This window comes from Anomaloglossus baeobatrachus, chromosome 5, assembly GCF_048569485.1.
Source record: "Anomaloglossus baeobatrachus isolate aAnoBae1 chromosome 5, aAnoBae1.hap1, whole genome shotgun sequence".
Taxonomy (NCBI): Eukaryota; Metazoa; Chordata; class Amphibia; order Anura; family Aromobatidae; genus Anomaloglossus; species Anomaloglossus baeobatrachus.
Genome location: NC_134357.1, coordinates 304,665,873 through 304,685,777, shown reverse-complemented (window position 1 = coordinate 304,685,777; position 19,905 = coordinate 304,665,873). Strand labels below are relative to the sequence as shown.

The 19,905-nt window shown below is 45.8% G+C and overlaps 1 protein-coding gene across 1 annotated transcript in view; it reads right to left on the bottom strand.

Moving 5' to 3' along the window:
• ACSF2 (acyl-CoA synthetase family member 2) overlaps positions 1–19,905 on the bottom strand; it is a 168,971-nt gene that overhangs the window by 62,088 nt on the left and 86,978 nt on the right. Inside the window, exons 7-8 of the mRNA XM_075347503.1 lie at positions 999–1,097; positions 769–917 (exon numbers count right to left, since the gene is read on the bottom strand). Of these exons, the coding sequence (XP_075203618.1) occupies positions 769–917; positions 999–1,097 (248 nt within the window). The remainder of the gene's footprint in view (positions 1–768; positions 918–998; positions 1,098–19,905) is intronic.

Here is a 19,905-nt window from a genome sequence, read left to right as displayed (position 1 = left end):
TCCTATGTACAGTCCTATTTTGTTACTCATAGGTACAAGTTCTGCTTCCAATGTTGCTCTTTACTTTGGGAATTGAGACTGCAAATCCTAGCATCCCTTGCACCTCTTATTTCATTACCCTCCCACCTCCTTCTCTAGTATTTCAGTTTCTTCTCCACTAGCTCAGTGATCGACTAAGCCAACCTACTGACTATCCCTATAGTTGATGTTGAGACGTCAGCGATCATGTGACCGCAAGGGGCTGGCAGTCTTTGTTCAAACCTTCTGCAATCATGTGATCAGTGACAATCAAACAGACCGGAGGGGGAGACAGCCCTCATATGGAGCTTTATTCATATGTCACTGCCCAGGGACCAACTACAAAACCTGTGCCACGTAGGTGATGAAAAGCGCAGATACAGAACTAAACTATTAGGCCTAAAAAACATAGTACATGTGCTTTGTACCAATAAAACAAGGGTCAATCTGATTAACCCTAGAACGCGCAACCATAGAAATCTACCATAGAAAACAAGTGACCTAGCAGGCCTACGAGGCCCCAGGTATGCGTTCTAGTGTTAAAGATATAGTAATTACTAGTCACACTGCATTGTCAAACTATTTGGTGAGGGGGGAAAGCTCAAGTCATCTGTACACATAGAAACTTATAGTCTAAACTGCAGCATTATTACATGTACAGAAACAAACAACTTATAGATGTAAGGTGCATAAGACAAAGGAAAATAAGACAGAAAAGCCTTAAAAATATATAAATATATGCATATATACTTCTCCTGTGATATGGCCTGCAGTAAGGCTCGAGCATCAAAGCTTGGCGATGGAAATACCATAGTTGGGCCATAGACGGCCATCACAAGGCTGCCTAAAACAGAGCCCATGCAGTGGTACAGGGGCACCGGAAGTGCCACCCGGTCTCCCTGGGATAGAAAAGAAGCAGCGGTAAGTCTGCAGAATGGTCTACACACAGGTATGTAACAACAGTAAGCACCTGATCTCACCTTCCTCCAGCTGAAGCCCATCCTCACCCCGACCATAGTTGCATTGTTTACAATATTGTGGTGGCTCAGAGACGCCCCTTTGGGATATCCAGTTGTTCCCTAAAAAAAAAAATAATTAAAAAAATTTAACGAGTATGTCATTTTATTTTTTATTTCATAAATCAATAGTGCACATGAAAATAGGCAACTTTGTAATATATCTGATCAGACAGATTTTGCTTCTTTCTCTACCAGAATTGATCAGTCAATTATCAAAAGTCTCAATTCTGCGGTAAAATCTGTATTCAGTGCGGACTTTCCCAATACTGAGATATGAGATGGCAGATGTTACTGATGAGGTTCTATGTAGATAGAAGAGGGGGCGGGGCTTTCTCTAACTCCTCCTTCTGCCCCTAGCTCCTCCCGTCATCCTAGAATCTCATCAGAAGCAAGTGCAATCTCCTATCTCAGTAATGGGAAAGATGGACACTAAAAAAGTCAAAACTCTATTTCTTAAGTATTTGAGATAAAAACCAGTGTACAGATTTACACTAATCGTAATTATATGGAAAAAATGATCCATCTTCTAAACAGAATATGCTAATAAAACTGGTGTTAGGCTATGTGCGCACGTTGCGTACAGTTCACTGCAGAAATTTCTGCAGCGATCTGAAGAGCACATGTGCGCTTTACATCGCTGCAGAAATGTCCGTAGTGAAGCCGATTCCATGCGCTCTGCCTGCAGCTCCTGCCATAGACAGAGCAGGAGCTGCCGGCAAAGCGCAGGAAAGAAGTGACATGTCACTTCTTTTTACGCAGCGCTTCGGCAGTAGCCGAAGCGCTGCGCTCTTAAACGCCACGTGCGCACGGCCCCTGCACAATCTCCATAGACTGTGCAGGGGACGCAGGACGCATGCAGTTACGCTGCGCTACAAAGCGCAGCGTAACTGCATGTATTTGCGCAACGTGCGCACATACCCTTAGAGAGTTCTGGCATCCTCCAGAAGTGAAGAAAAAGCAAATGGGATGCTCCTGCCTCTTACTTTTAGCGCAGTGACTGGTTATTTATAATGCTTGCTTAAATAGCACCAACATATTCCGCAATGTAGCAATTTACAGACCTTGTCATCACTGTCCCTATTAGGCGCACAATTTAAATTTCCTAGCAGTATGTCTTTGCCGTTTTGGATGAAATCGAAGTAAGCAGAGGAAACCCACACAAACATAGGGAGAACATGCAAACTCCTTGTAGATATTGTCCTTAATGGGATTTGAACCCACGACCCCAGAGCTGCAAGACCACAGTGCTGATAAGGGAGTCGATGCTGCCCAACTTTTAAAAAGGATCATAATTTGATTCCCTAATATATGAAAGAGGTAATACTTTGTATTACATATCCAGTGAAGAATTGAGCAAAGGAGTGAAATCTCGAGAGAATCTACATGTATTTCATGCAGACTGCAGTGGATGTCACAGAACTGCAGGAAAATCCATGGAGGATAGTATTCCTCTTAGGAGGACACGTTACTTGTGTAACCAAATAAGCTGCAGAAGGAGGCAGCGGCCTGCACCCCTCACTACACCGAGTCTTAAAGGGAAGGTATCGTCAAAAAAAAAAAAATAATAATAACTGAAAAAAATGTAAAGTAATAATGTTTAAATGTTTTGTTTAAATATTATTATTATTTTTTTTAATTGTGCAAAATATAAAAAAAAAAATTAAAAAGTTTTAAATTTTCCACTGTTAAACACTAGGGGAGCAGCTTCTGAAATCCTACTGAATTTCCACTGTATAAAAAGCTCAGATTACAGCCTGCCGTAAAGTGGGAGGAGTCTGCTCTCCTGTGTGTGATGTCGCCTCCCTCCTCCTAATCAGAGTGTATACAACAGATAACAGAGAATGACATGTAAGGACAAAGTGCACAGCCATTTTCCTGGTGACCAGAAATGCCTAAAGTGTCACCAAGGACAGCAGGAGTATCACACAGGATAGGATTAGATACACGGCTCTGCAGACAGTATCACACAGGAGAGGATTAGATACACGACTCTGCAGACAGTATCACACAGGCTAGGATTAGATACACGGCTCTGCAGACAGTATCACACAGGAGAGGATTAGATATATGGCTCTGCAGACAGTATCACACAGGATAGGATTAGATACACAGCTCAGCAGACAGTATAGGCCCCTTTACACACTGAGACTTTCTAGCGATCCCACCAGCGATCCCAACCTGGCCGGGATCGCTACAAAGTCTCTGGTGAGCTGTCAAACAGGCAAACCTGGCCAACGACGCAACAGCGATCCGGACCTGCAGAACGACCTAGCTAGTCATTGCAGACGTTGTAAAGCAGCTTTTTGAAAGGGAAGTCGCTAACGAAGTCGCTGCAAAGTCCCCTTTACACACTAAGGGTACCTTCACACTTAGCGATGCAGCAGCGATCCGACCAGCGATCTGACCTGGTCAGGATCGCTGCTGCATCGCTACATGGTCGCTGGTGAGCTGTCAAACAGGCAGATCTCACCAGCGACCAGTGAACAGCCCCCAGCCAGCAGCGACGTGCAAGCGACGCTGCGCTTGCACGGAGCCGCCGTCTGGAAGCTGCGGAGACTGGTAACTAAGGTAAACATCGGGTATGGTTACCCGATGTTTACATTAGTTACCAGTGTGAGCAGGGAGCAGGGAGCCGCGCACACTGAGCGCTGGCTCCTTGCTCTCCTAGCTACAGTACACATCGGGTTAATTAACCCGATGTGTAATGCAGCTACATGTGCAGAGAGCAGGGAGCCGCGCACACTGCTTAGCGCTGGCTCCTTGCTCTCCTAGCTGCTGTACACATCGGGTTAATTAACCCGATGTGTACAGCAGCTACATGTGCAGAGAGCCGGAGCCGGCAGCACAGGCAGCGTGAGAGCTGCAGAGGCTGGTAACTAAGGTAAATATCGGGTAACCACCTTGGTTACCCGATGTTTATCTTGGATACAGCTTACCTCAGCTGTCAGACGCCGGCTCCTGCTCCCTGCTCGCTTCATTTGTCGCTCTCTTGCTGTCACACACAGCGATCTGTGTGTCACAGCAGGAGAGCGGCTTTGAAGAAAACGAACCAGGGCTGTGTGTAACGAGCAGCGATCTCGCAGCAGGGGCCAGATCGCTGCTCAGTGTCACACACAGCGAGATCGCTAATGAGGTCACTGCTGCGTCACAAAAAGCGTGACTCAGCAGCGATCTCGGCAGCGAGCTCGCTGTGTGTGAAGCACCCCTAAAACTTTGCTGCACAGCGGGAAACAAAGGACCAAAGAATGGTCCTGAACGATTTGTAGCGATCACAACTTCACAGCAGGGGCCAGGTCGCTGATGCGTTTCACACACTGCAATGTCGCTGGGGAGGTCGCTATTACGTCACAAAACCGGTGACGTTACAGCGATGTCGTTTGCGATGTTGCAGTGTGTAAAGCCACCTTATCACACAGGAGAGGATTAGATACACGGCTCAGCAGACAGTATCACACAGGATAGGATTAGATACATGGCTGTGCAGACAGTATCACACAGGAGAGGATTAGATACACAGCTCAGCAGACAGTATCACACGAGAGGATTATATACACGGCTCACCAGACAGCATCACCCAGGACAGGATTAGATACACGGCTCAGCAGACAGTATCATACAGGATAGGATTAGATACACAGCTCAGCAGACAGTATCACACAGGAGAGGATTAGATACACAGCTCAGCACAGTATCACACAGGAGAGGATTAGATACACAGCTCAGCAGACAGTATCACACAGGAGAGGATTAGATACACGGCTCAGCAGACAGTATCACACTGGATAGGATTAGATACACAGCTCAGCAGACAGTATCACACAGGAGAGGATTAGATACACAGCTCAGCAGACAGTATCACACAGGAGAGGATTAGATACACGGTTCAGCAGACAGCATCACCCAGGACAGGATTAGATACATGGCTCAGCAGACAGTATCACACAGGAGAGGATTAGATACACAGTTCAGCAGACAGTATCACACAGGATAGGATTAGATACACAGCTCAGCAGACAGTATCACACAGGATAGGATTAGATACACAGCTCAGCAGACAGTATCACACAGGAGAGAATTAGATACACGGCTCAGCAGACAGTATCACACAGGAGAGGATTAGATACACGACTCAGCAGACAGCATAACCCTGGACAGGATTATATATACGGCTCAGCAGACAGTATCACACAGGATATGATTAGATACACAGCTCAGCAGACAGTATCACACAGGAGAGGATTAGATACACAGCTCAGCAGACAGAATCACAAAGGATAGGATTAGATACACAGCCCTGCAGATAGTATTAGATACACAACCCTGCAGACAGTATCACTGGTACACACACAGGTACTCACATGCAGTGGCGCGCGCGTGCACACACACACAATCACCCCTGATGGGGACCTTGTGCCACACAAACACACACCTTTCACATCATTCCTCCCTGTGACCTCCGGTGGGTGCTCCAGGCAGCTGTGCTGCATGCCATCCTCCCCTGCGTCCGGCCGACATTTCACACATCCGATCGCATACACTCACACATCCGATCGCATACACTCACACACACACTCACGATATCGCACATACCTGTACAATCGCGCACGCACACACACACACACACAGCAGCGGCGGGCAGAGCTGGGGGAGCTGCGGCAGCGGGCAGAGCGGGGACTTGGGAGAACGGCGGGAGGGGGGTGTCATTGGAGATGGTAACGGCGGCGGCAGAAGCTGGGGCAGAGCAGGGGCTGGGGAGAACGGAAGGATAGGATGTCATCGGAGACAGTAAGGAGGGGAGGGGAGGGGAGGGGAGGGGAGGCGGCCCGTACTCACACATCCCGGCGGTTGACAAGGGTAAAGTGGAGCAAACAGCACACGCTGTGAGCTCCACAATAATGGCGCTGAACTCCTCCCTCTTGTGTTCTGGACAGCCCAGGGGGCGCGTCCACGTCACAGCAGACGCCCACTGTAACGTATGGCAAGGGGTCGGAGCCCGACTATCAGAGTCTATGCACAGGGGCTGCCGTAAAGGAAGGAGTTACTGTCGTTACACACAAGGCAAATCCAGCATGGCAGCCCCCAGTGCCTCCAGTAAAATAAGAATTACATAAAAACTAAATAAGCTGCGATTTTCATTTTGTATTAGAAATACTTGATTTCATAATCACTATTTTTAATACAAAAATAAAAAACCGCGATACCTTCCCTTTAAAGAGTTGTCCACTACTAGGATAAACCCTTCTGATTCCAACTTACCTCTAGGTAAAATAATAAAGTCTTTACTCACATCCCATAACGATATGGTTACAGCGGTGTTGTGGCTCACGATTCCAGGGCTCACATGACGTTATTATGTTAAGCGAGCCCCACGTCCAATCCGCATCGACTTCCTTCTCCCAGCCTTTGGACCAAACGAGTTAATCAACAGGACCTGAGCGCTGCATCAGGGCTCACTTCCTGTTGATTGTTCACTTGCTCCGAAGGCAGAGAGAGGGAAGCTGAAGCCAATTGGATGAAGAGCTCGCTTGACATCACTGCCTCACATGAGCTCTTGCACCGCAAGCCCAGACACTGTTGGAACGGCACCAGTACGGGAGGTGAGTATAAGCTTTATTATTTTACCTACAGAAAACATGGAATCAGAAGGGATTGTCCTAGTAGTGCACAACTCCTTTAAGGCAGGGTCTAGATGCACTCTCAATGTGGATAGGATCATTTCCAATTCAAGTAACTCATTTTACCAAATCAGGCATAGGCATAACGCCGGCTGTCTGTGAAATTTAATGGTGGGGCTGAGGCGATGCCAGCTTCCATAAGGATATGGGGTGTGGAGGTAGGTAACCAGCAAGGGCACTATTACAGAGATTATTGGCTTGATTCATTATTGCCCTTGCTCCGCTCTTTTGCAGTTTTTCAGATTTGTTTTTATATGCGCTATATTCATCTTTCCATTAGTACCTTTTTAAAGTCATTTTTTTATGTGTTCATCTTTTTTTTTCAGTTTGCTACTGTGGGTAGAGTTTAGAGTTTCCAGACATTTACGCCTAATTCATCATTTGTAACTATTTCAAAAGTTGCAAATTTTGCTGTAAATTTATTACATTTCCCCATGGGGTGATTTTTTTGTATACCAGAAAGACAGAAATAAAGGGAAGTTTTAATTTTGCACAAAATTCATGAACCACTTGCACAATTTGATTAATTTGGTGCAAAATCCGTCAGTGACTACCACAAGATAAAAAGTGAAAAGTGACTTTAAAACATTGTAAATGATGGATTGGGCCCGACGTGCCTGCACACTGATGAAGATCTATGTTAGACCGAAACATCAGTGCTGTATGTGGTCAAGTTTACTCAATAAGGCTAAGTTCACATTTCCGTTGTTTTACATCAGTCACATGCGTCGCTTGACGCATGTGACTGATGCGCTGTACAACGGATGTGACAAAGAACAGAATTCTTTGTCGGACTCCGTTGTGTGTGGGGGGAGGAGCGCGAGGGGGCGGAGTTCGGGGTGGGTGGAGCCGACCGGGGCCGTGGCACTGAGGACGTCAGTGCCGCGGGGACTGCAGGGCTGGGGACAGGTGAGTGTGTGAGTGTGTACATACTGAGTGCGGGAGGGGGCGCAGCCGAGCGGGGAAGTGTCAGGCTCCCTGCACAGCTAGGTTAAATATCGGGTATAAGCAAAGCACTTTTTGCTTGGTTACCCGATATTTATCTTGGTTACCAGCATACACCGCTTAGCGCTGGCTCCCTGCACACGTAACCAGTGTAAATATCGGGTAACTAACCAAAGCGCATTGCTTGGTTACCCGATGTGTATCCTGGTTACGTGTGCAGGGAGCCAGAGAGCGCATGCGCAGCGAAATCCTACGGATCGCGCTGCTCAAAAAACGTTACATGCTGCGTCCCTCCCGCCCCGCGGTCAGTCGTTCCACGACTGATCAGTCGGGCGGAGGGTGCAACGCAGCATCATCAGTCACAATCCGCCGCTCATATAAGTCTATGGGAACAACGGAATCCGCCAAACGGATTCCGTTGTTTACCAGAGCAGCGGATTGTGACTGATACAATTTAACGGACGTGTGAACCTAGCCTAAAATACCAGTTTCTTCAACTGTTTGAGTGCCAAGTATTTGCTTTTTGTCTGACCCTTGTCTGGATAAACTGGTGACCAGTATAGAGTAAATAATTGAAAACAATTCCAGATACACCATTTTTAGTTAGAATAAAATACTTCTTGACCTCTTCAGGTGGCAGCGACCTGGGTAATGATTTAAAATCCATATACATAGTGACTTATCAAATGCTGAGCTGCTACCTGTGAGGGACAAGGTCAAATTAAGTAAAATCAATTACTTATAGACACAGAGTAAAGCCAACCACAAGGAGGTCAACAGAAGCGGAAATCTGACTTTACAACTTAAAGGTAACCTGTCAGGTCTGATAATGCTATTATAATAGCGGTAGGAAGGTGCCGGGCTGCAGTACTATAGCGTTATTTAACTTGACAGGTTCCCTTTAAGATTATGTAAGTGGAAACTGATTTTGTAGAAATGCACTTGTCGCGGGCGGGGAGGAGGGTGTCAGCACACCGCGCTCACCCCCTTCTGCTCGGGTCCGGCGGCCGCTGCTCAGTGGTGGCTCGAGCTGTAGGCCGGATCCCGGGGGTTTCTCGAGCGGCACTCCTCGCCCGTGAGTGAAAGGGGTTTGTTGGGTGTGGGGATGATTATTGTCCGTGACGCCACCCACGGTTGTGGTGATTGCACCACCGCTGCTCAGTATGGGGGTCCCGGGGATGGTGATGCGGAGCAGCCAGGTGTTGTGTTGCCCCTCCGTGGGTAGGGGTTGGTGATCCCGGGGCCCGGTGATGGTGAGGGAGGTGCAGGGCCTGGTGGGCGCAGGGACGCGGGGGCAGCGCTGTGCCTTGCGGCACTGTGGTACTCACTCAGCCTGAGACGTGGACACAGTTTGTACGGTAAACCAAACGGCTGGTAGGACGGTCCCACAGACGGCTGCACCTGCACTCCCGGTAGGTGACGGTGATGTCCCTCTTCCTTGCACCTATGGTTGACTTGTGGTAGCGGTGGATTCCCTCCGGTTACCCGCTCCCCGACTACAATCTGGGCCGGAGGAGCTCTACACTTTGCCCGCAGGCGCTGGCCCTGAGAAACTGGTGCCGTGGCGGTGGCGGTGTCTCTCTGCTTCGGGTTGGGCTGTTGCCTTCAATCGGGACTTGGTTGTTGGGGGATCTGCGTCCCCGTCACTGACGGATTCGGCAAATTTGGCGACTCCTAGCCTTGCCGGGGTCAGAGAGGCCCCTGCCCTGGTGCTGACTGTCCTTCGGAACACTGCTCCAGACCACCGGGCACACAGCCAACGGGGTCCTTCCAGGAACTTCCAAACGGTCCCCCTCCAGACAGTCACCGCCGTCGCTGACCTTGCTGGTCTGGCCCTACACAAAGCTGGACCCTTCAGGCTTTCTTTCTCTTCTGTCACTTCACTTGCTTTCCTCCTTTTCCACTTTTCTACTTTCACTCTCACTTTGCTGTTTACTTTCGCCCTGTCTAGACTACTCCTCCACTCCTTCCACTTCCTCCTCCCTGACTAGACTCTGTTGTTCACTCTTTCATGCCCCTCACTGGACTGCCCGGTTTCTCCCGCCTCCAGAGCTGTGACCTCCTTGGTGGGCGGAGCCAACCGCCTGGCCCACCCCCTGGTGTGGATCATCAGCCTCTGGAGGAAGGCAACAAGGATTTCTGGTTAGCTGTGGTGTTCCTACCTGGGATGTGGGGTGTGGTGGTGTGTGACCTGTGTCCCCTGGCTTGCCCAGGGCGACACACACTCAAAACTTTCCAATGGGTAAAATTATCATGTTGGGTAGTGAAGAAGAACAAAAACACACACAGAAGGAAAGAAAGGACATAACAGTCCTTCTAAGGATTCATGAGAACTAGATTATAAGGCATTGCTCCCATGTAATATAAATGTTTTCTTGTGCAGAAAATTCAATTAGTTTAACAGATCAAGCAAGGTGGATGTGAACCTAAGAACATTCAAGCACTCTGTGCATGTAAGAGACGCTGTAGAACAGTGGGCCCGATTCATCCAAGCCTGCATGCCATTGTTCTGGCAAAAAACGTCAAAGTCAACACTTTTCCGCAACTTTTCAACTTTAGGCGTTCTCACGCCATTCTCGCAAAGTTCCAACAAAGTGAACACAGCTGGGGCAGGACAGTGGCTATGCTACAGATCTTACTCCAGCAAGGACTGGGGAAGGATTTGGGCAGATGCACACAGAGGTCTATGCCACTCGCCTGATTCTCCACTAGACAAATCAGGAACAGGAACTTTCCTCCAAAATTTGGGGGAACAAATGTGCGTCTTATAAAGCGAAAAATACGGTATTTATCTATTTTATTGTAAGATATAGACCCACCCACTAGTGGCTGTGATTGGTTGCAGTCAGACAGCTGTCACTCAGCATGGGAGCGCGTCTGACTGCAACCAATCACAGACGCTGGTGAGTGGGGGAAGCAGTGAATATGTATCAGCCTAATGAGTGGGGCCGGCTCGGGAAGAACAAAGAGCTGCCGCGGGAGCAGTGTGACAGCTGCGCCGCCCCGGTGATCACTGATTATGTAGCGTTTGGAGAGAGAGAGAGAGAGAGAGAGAAACAGAGACATAGAGAGACACCGACACCCCAAAATCTCTCCAGCATTGATTTTGTCATTCTGAAACTAAGTTTGTGAGCTGCGTTTTTGTCGACAAAACCACGGGTAAAATGTACGCAGAACACAAACAATGTGTAACCATGCGTTTTGTCATGTAATTTTAGACCCTTATTGATTTCAATGGGTGACAAAAGTTGAGAAAAACGCAAGAAGAATGAACATGCTGCTTCTTTTTTGTCACAAAATTTTGTCAAAAAAAGCGCTGACAAACTGCAACGTGCGCACAGGAGATCTGACTTCTCAAACTTTGCTGACAAAAAAAAGCACCAAAAAATGCAACAAAGATGCAACATAAAACGCAGCGTGCGCATTTTGCCTTAAGGACCAAATTGCAGGAAGGATCTGACTGTGGAAAAAGTATCTAGAAGAAAAACATTGTCCTCCAAAAGTTCTGAACCTCAAAACATAAGTGGAACTATGTGTATCTGAAACCGTAGGACCACCAGCATGAGCCAAGGCTATACGGTAATTTGTGGAGAAATTCTGAGGTTTTATCAATTGGAAACAAATTTTAATGTGTAAATTCCAAAATTTATAAAAGTATTGCTTACAAATAATACAGTATGTGGCAGTTCTGACGAGCTCCAACAAGGTGACTTAAGCTGCATTTACACAGCGAGATAATAAGTGTTTGTTTTACGATAATCATTCAGTGTAAACAGGCAGGCGTTCACCAGAAGACTGAACAAAACGCTCCTTCATCTTGCCAAATGAGCTTTTGAGCAGCATAAAAGATCATCATAAAGAACAATGCATTCGATATGCACTGAGCGATTTACTACAGATCGCTCAGTGCGTATGGCTTACTTTGGTCCGACCTCCTATTCATAAAGGTTTACCGGTCGGCAGACGTATTGTGCCTCTGGTCGGTCCATGTAAACAGGTGCTTAGTTGTGGCCATCTTGAAAGGTCTGCCTCAACGTTTTTGAATGAAGTGATAAGATTGTAATAGAAGAGTTGGTTTAGATCATGTGTTATTAGGGTTCCTAGATACTTAATTTAAGACATTCCCTGAAAGGCGAAAGAGGCACCGACCAAGGTCAACCACAAATGGAGTAAGGCTATGTGCGCACGTTGCGTACTGGCCCTGCAGAAATTTCTGCAGCGATTTAAAGAGCACACGTGCGCTTCAAATCGCTGCAGAAAATGTCCGTAATGAAAAAAAAAAGCCGATTCCATGCGCTCTGACTGCAGCCCCTCCCATAGACAGAACAGGGGATGCAGGCAAAGCGCAGGAAAGAAGTGACATGTCACTTCTTAGAACGCGCGCTTTGGGCAGCAGCCGAAGCGCTGCGCTCTAATACGCCACGTGCGCACGTCTCCTGCATAATCTTCATAGATTATGCAGGGGACGCAGGACGCATGCAGTTACGCTGCGCTTCAAATCGCAGCGTAACTGCATGTAATTATGCAACGTGCGCACATTGCCTATAGAGACAATAAGGAGTTCTAAATTGTGGATGTGGACCATGAACATTTGGATTACCGTGTGATGCTAGATGTTTAATGGTGAATAAATATAATAGGGGGACAAGGAGCACCCTAGTAACGCATTGTTAGGATTTGAACCTGTTGCAAAGCAACAGTGCTGACCACTGAGCCACCATGCTGTCCCAGTCATGTCACCACCACAACTGGTCAACAGGTGTCAGGAGCAGTGGCAGAGTGCCATTACTGAAGCTGCAAAGTGTCATTACAGCTGTTTATATTATTTATACTTACAGCAAAAGCCTCTCACCAGCCAAATCATATCTCGTGCATTGCACTGACAAGGGGCAACACCCCAAAACACGTGCCTGAAAATTAACATTTTGGTTTGGCTTTTATCCTAAGTCATATGGCAAGGCTCATTAAAGGGTCGATATTGACTTTTATGATTACTACTTCCAATATTCCAATAGATGGCACTAGAGTTCAAGTTCTAGTCCTCTCTGAAGAGGAAATTTGCATACTTACAGCAAAGAGTAAAAAAATATGTTCATATATTGGACTTGTCCAAGTGGATATTTTCCTTTTAGTCCCTAGTTACATGGTCTTATTCTTTCCTTCTCGGTCTCTTTCTTTCTCTAATTTATAAGCTCATATTCAGATATACATGACTACAATAGCTTTTTGTATGCTGTATTGTTAAATGCTTGTTGTTGAATGAAAATCAATAAAATCTTAAAATTGAAAAAAATATGTGTCTAACCTTCTTTAATAGGTATCTGTCAGCAGGTATTTGCCACATCATCTCATAGCAGCATAATGTAGGCAAAGAGATTCTGAATCCAACGATGGATCACTTAGATTACTGGGTGCAGCGTTTGTGACACAATCAAAGTTTTTAGATTTAGAAATGCAGCAGAGCTCATAAAGTTAACCTCGGTCACACCAGGCTCTCTGTGTACAATGTGTCTTGACGGTGAGGTGCTAATCAGAGGGTTGGGGCATGGTCGGTCTTGTGTAGGGTAATAAATAACACATTGTTGAACTCTATATGTCAGTCTCTATCTCCTGCTGTCTTCAGATTACACAGCAAAAACCTGCTGACACATTCCCTTTAAACAAAACAAAATATGAATCATTTTTCCTTTGTAGACTTTATAATGGCATGTGAATGAAGCATACCAATCTTGAATAAAAGGGCTATCTGGTCATTTATCCAACTCAGACATATTCTTCTTCAATACGGTTGATGGTATTTACAATGGCTTATTACAAGAAAACTATTTAGAGGGTAAGGCCTAAGCAACACGGCGAGAAAATCGGTGCGAGTTGAGTGCGATAAAACATTGCATTCCCCTCGGACCAATTCTAGCCTGTGTGTCAGCACACATAAGCGATTATTTTCTCAGCCCTAATCGGACCGAGAAAACAATCGCAGCATGCTGCGATTGTAAGCTGAGTCTCTCTTTCTCTCGCACCCATTCAAGTGAATGGGGCGAGAGAAAAATTGCACTGCACTCGCAGTACACCGGTGTACTGCCAGTGCAGTGCGAGAATGGTAATAGCCAACTACGGAGGAGAGAGGGAGAGAAATCCCTCCCTCCCCTCCTGAGAGCCAGCCCGCCCCTCACAGCTGAGGTCTGCTCGCAGGTTCGGACCTCAGATGCAGGCACACTCGTATGACACTCGGCTCCTGCTGTGCTGCCAGACTAAGCTGAGTCTCATGCGAGGATCGCAGTAGTCCCCGTGTGGCCCCAGCCTAACATTATTTTTTTCAAATCATATTTGCATGGTTCCTCTATTATTCAAGTATTGAACTATCTGTATCTCCAAAATATTATGATAGGACTGCCTAAACATATCCAATGATACACTACGCTTGCCGTAAGTAGTGTGTGGTTCAAAAACTCAATTAATGCAACTAAACATTTATTGCAGCACTAATAATACAGCAGGCAGGTAAAAATAGGCTTATTTACCCAGCATTTATTTATACACTGTGTGCACAGTTATTTGTTTCAGTCTATTTTTACCTGTCTGCTGTATTATGAGTGCAGCAATACCTGTTTATTGTATTTTATTGACATCTAAATCTTGTATACAGAAACCTTGATGAGTGCAGATCAGAGGATTGGTATGACCAAACTATTAGGCTATGTACACACATTGCATTTTTTACCTGCGTTTTTGGTCCGTTTTTGCTGCAGAAATTTCTTGAGAAATTCTTGTAACCTTTCTACAGACATTCCCCAGCAAAACCTATGGGGAAAAAAAATTAGCTGTGCGCACACTGCGTTTTTTTCTTAAGAAAATTCTTTCAGTAGATTTTCTTAAGAAAAAGAATGAGCATGTCACTTCTTTTCTGCAGCTAACTGCGTTATTTCACTCCATTGACTGTAATGTAATCATGAAATAGCGCAGGTATAACGCAGGTAGCAAATGATGTGCGCTATTCCTGCGTTATACCTGCGTTATTTCGCGTTTTCAAGACATAGTGTACTTCCCTGCACTGCGTTTTGCAGGGAAGTGATGTCACTAGGACAGGAAGAGGAAGGAGAAGAAAAAATAAAGCGTGGGCTCCGCTGTATTTTTACCTTCCAGGCGGGTAAACACACAGCGGCGGCCCGTTATTCTCAGGCTGGGGAGAGCGAGGGACAGGGTTAATGTCCCCTCCCCCTCCCGCAGCCGAGAATATCAGCCGCAGCTGCCCCGGGACTGTCGCATCCATTATGCGGCAGTCCCGGCGTGTTACCGGCTCCTCCAGATGCCATGATGCTGGGGCAATCCAGGTAATATGGAGTTAACGGCAACTAATAGCTGCCGCTAAGTCCAAGATTAGTGATGGCAGCGTCTATGACACGCCGTCACTAATCTGAAAGTGAAAGTAAAGAAACACTCACACACCGAAAATCCTTTATTTTGAATAAAAGACAAAAAGCCCCTCTTTCTCCAGTGTATTAACCCCTCCCAGACATAGCTCCGACGTAATCTACAGCGATGTCCCCCGGCGCTTCCAGCCCTGCTCCAGCCATGTGTGACAGTTCTCCACTGGTCAGTGAGCGACTGCTGAATGCGGCTCCTGAGCGAGGCTGCGGGTAACTTCAGGTCATTTCTCACGGCCGGTGATGTGAACACACTACCGGCCGTGAAAAGTGCAGTGTGTGTGGGGAAACATCATAAATAAAGCTGGAATATCCCTCTATTATCTATCTATCCATCTATCTATCTATCCCTCTATCTATCTATCTATCCATCTATATCTATCCATCTATCCCTCTATCCATCCATCCATCCATCCATCCATCCCTCCATCCCTCTATCCCTCTATCCATCCATCCATCCCTCCATCCCTCTATCCCTCTATCCCTCTATCCATCTATCCATCTATCCATCCATCTATCCATCTATCCATCTATCCCTCTATCCATCTATCCCTCTATCCCTCTATCCCTCTATCCATCTATCCCTCTATCCATCTATCCATCTATCCCTCTATCCATCCCTCCCTCCATCCCTCTATCCCTCTATCCATCTATCCATCTATCCCTCTATCCATCTATCCCTCTATCCATCTATCCCTCTATCCATCTATCCCTCTATCCATCTATCCATCCATCCATCCATCCATCTATCCATCTATCCATCCATCTATCCCTCTATCCCTCTATCCATCTATCCATCTATCCCTCTATCCCTCTATCCCTCTATCCCTCTATCCCTCTATCCCTTTATCCATCTATCCATCCATCTATCCATCTATCCCTCTATCCCTCTATCCCTCTATCCATCTATCCCTCTATCCCTCTATCCCTCTATCCCTCTATCCATCTATCCCTCTATCCCTCTACCCATCCCTCTATCCCTCTATCCCTCTATCCATCTATCCCTCTATCCCTCTATCCATCTATCCCTCTATGCATCTATCCCTCTATGCATCTATCCCTCTATCCATCCATCTATCCCTCTATCCCTCTATCCATCTATCCCTCTATCCATCTATCCCTCTATCCCTCTATCCATCTATCCCTCTATCCCTCTATCCATCTATCCCTCTATCCATCTATCCCTCTATCCCTCTATCCATCCATCTATCCATCTATCCCTCTATCCATCTATCCCTCTATCCCTCTATCCATCCATCTATCCCTCTATCCATCCATCTATCCCTCTATCCCTCTATCCATCTATCCCTCTATCCATCCATCTATCCCTCTATCCCTCTATCCCTCTATCCATCTATCCATCTATCCCCCTATCCATCTATCCATCTATCCCTCTATCCATCCATCTATCCATCTATCCATCTATCCCTCTATCCCTCTATCCATCTATCCCTCTATCCCTCTATCCATCTATCCCTCTATCCATCTATCCCTCTATCCCTCTATCCATCCATCTATCCATCTATCCCTCTATCCATCTATCCCTCTATCCATCCATCTATCCATCTATCCCTCTATCCCTCTATCCATCCATCTATCCCTCTATCCCTCTATCCATCCATCTATCCCTCTATCCATCTATCCCTCTATCCCTCTATCCATCCATCTATCCATCTATCCCTCTATCCCTCTATCCATCTATCCCTCTATCCATCTATCCCTCTATCCATCTATCCCTCTATCCATCTATCCCTCTATCCCTCTATCCCTCTATCCCTCTATCCATCTATCCCTCTATCCATCTATCCCTCTATCCATCTATCCATCTATCCCTCTATCCCTCTATCCATCCATCTATCCATCTATCCCTCTATCCCTCTATCCCTCTATGCATCTATCCCTCTATCCATCCATCCATCTATCCCTCTATCCCTCTATCCATCCATCTATCCATCTATCCATCTATCCATCTATCCCTCTATCCCTCTATCCCTCTATCCATCTATCCCTCTATCCCTCTATCCCTCTATCCATCCATCCATCTATCCCTCTATCCCTCTATCCATCTATCCCTCTATCCCTCTATCCATCTATCCCTCTATCCCTCTATCCCTCTATCCCTCTATCCATCCATCTATCCATCTATCCCTCTATCCCTCTGTCCATCTATCCCTCTATCCCTTTATCCATCTATCCATCTATCCCTCCATCCATCCCTCTATCCATCTATCCCTCTATCCATCTATCCATCCATGCATCCATCTATCCCTCTATCCCTCTATCCCTCTATGCATCTATCCCTCTATCCATCCATCTATCCATCTATCCATCTATCCCTCTATCCCTCTATCCATCTATCCATCTATCCATCTATCCATCTATCCCTCTATCCATCTATCTATCCATCTATCCATCTATCCCTCTATCTATCCATCTATCTATCCATCTATCTATCCATCTATCCCTCTATCTATCCATCTATCTATTATTTATCTATCTATCTATCTATACCCTAAATATCTATTATCTCTCTATCTATCTATCCCTCTATCTATCTATCTATCTATCCTTTTATCTATCCATCTATCCCTCTATATATCTATCCCTCTATCTATCCATCTATCCATCTATCCCTCTATCTATCCATCTATCCCTCTATCCCTCTATCCATCTATCCATCTATCCCTCTATCCCTCTATCCCTCTATCCCTCTATCCATCCATCTATCCATCTATCCATCTATCCCTCTATCCCTCTACCCCTCTATCCCTCCATCCATCCCTCTATCCATCTATCCCTCTATCCCTCTATGCATCCATCTATCCCTCTATCCATCCATCTATCCATCTATCCCTCTATCCCTCTATCCATCCATCTATCCCTCTATCCATCCATCTATCCATCTATCCCTCTATCCATCTATCCATCTATCCCTCTATCCCTCTATCCCTCTATCCCTCTATCCATCTATCCCTCTATCCATCTATCCCTCTATCCATCCATCCCTCTATCCCTCTATCCATCTATCCATCCATCTATCCATCCATCCATCTATCCCTCTATCTATCCATCCATCTATCCATCCATCTATCCCTCTATCTATCCATCTATCCCTCTATCCATCTATCCCTCTATCCCTCTATCCATCTATCCATCCCTCTATCCCTCTATCCATCTATCCATCCATCTATCCATCCATCCATCTATCCCTCTATCTATCCATCCATCTATCCATCCATCTATCCCTCTATCTATCCCTCTATCTATCCATCTATTATTTATCTATCTATCTATACCCTAAATATCTATTATCTCTCTATCTATCTATCCCTCTATCTATCTATCTATCTCTCTCTATCTATCCATCTATCCCTCTATCTATCCATCTATCTATCCATCTATCCCTATATCTATCTATCCCTCTATCTATCCATCTATCCTTCTATCCATCTATCCCTCTATCCATCTATCCCTCTATCTATCCATCTATCTATCCATCTATCCCTCTATCTATCCATCTATCTATTATTTATCTATCTATCAATCTATACCCTAAATATCTATTATCTCTCTATCTATCCCTCTATCTATCTATCTATCCTTTTATCTATCCATCTATCCCTCTATCTATCCATCTATCCCTCTATATATCTATCCCTCTATCTATCCATCTATCCTTCTATCCATCTATCCCTCTATCTATCTATCTATCCATCTATCCCTCTATCCATCTATCCATCTATCCCTCTATCCATCTATCCCTCTATCCATCTATCCCTCTATCCATCTATCCCTCTATCCATCTATCCATCTATCCCTCTATCCCTCTATCCATCTATCCATCTATCCCTCTATCCCTCTATCCCTCTATCCCTCTATCCCTCTATCTATCTGTCAGAGTTCCGGGATTTCCAGTTTTCTTTTGAAGGATCTTGCCCTTTGTTAACATGGAGTTTTCTGTTCTGTTGCCCTACTTCCTGTCCATCTGTTTAAAAGCCGCCCGTAAGCTTAGTCTAGTTGCCTGAGTATACTGCTTCCTGTGTACTCCTGCCCTGCTGCTCTCATCTCCTGATTGCTGTTTGGATCCAGTGGAAACACCTGACACCAGCTCTGGACTTCACCTCTCATCCAACTGTGCTCGGACTCTGTCTGCCGTCTCTGGTCGGCACTTCTGCCCGGTCCTTTCCGTTCATATCCACCCTAGGACTCACATCATGTACGGACATTTTTGGACTATATCTGTTGCCCTTTTTGTGTCCCGGCTGCTGCGCATTTAGGCCTTCTGGGGTGATTGCCGGACAGCCCCTGTATAGGGGTTCGCTCCTGGTGGTCTCCCTGGGGGAGTCCGGTGTGCGGCCCCGGGAATTCCCCTTTGCTCTGAACCCGGCAGGTATTTACTGTGTTTATGTTCCACTGTGTATATACTGTTCTGTGTGCATATTGCGGTTACATATTACTGTGTATATTCTGTTCTGTGCACATATTGCGGTTACATATTATAAAACGTCTTTTGCACCAAGAACTCGTCTCTGGTTGTCATTGCCCTAACGCAATCGAAATCCTCAGTACATACAATAGTATTACACTATCTATCCATCTATCCCTCTATCTAGCTCTGTATTATCTATATTTTTTTTTTTTTTTTCAATGTGCTTTATTGCTGTAAAGGCATTAAAAAATGCAGGGACCAACATGAAAGAAAAGCACCTAAAATGCACCAAAAACGCACCTGCGTTATTGGTGCATTTTTTTAACGCAGGTGCGCTAATCCTTCACTCTCAAGAAATTTCTTAAGAAAAATCATTTTTCTAGTGTGAACATAGC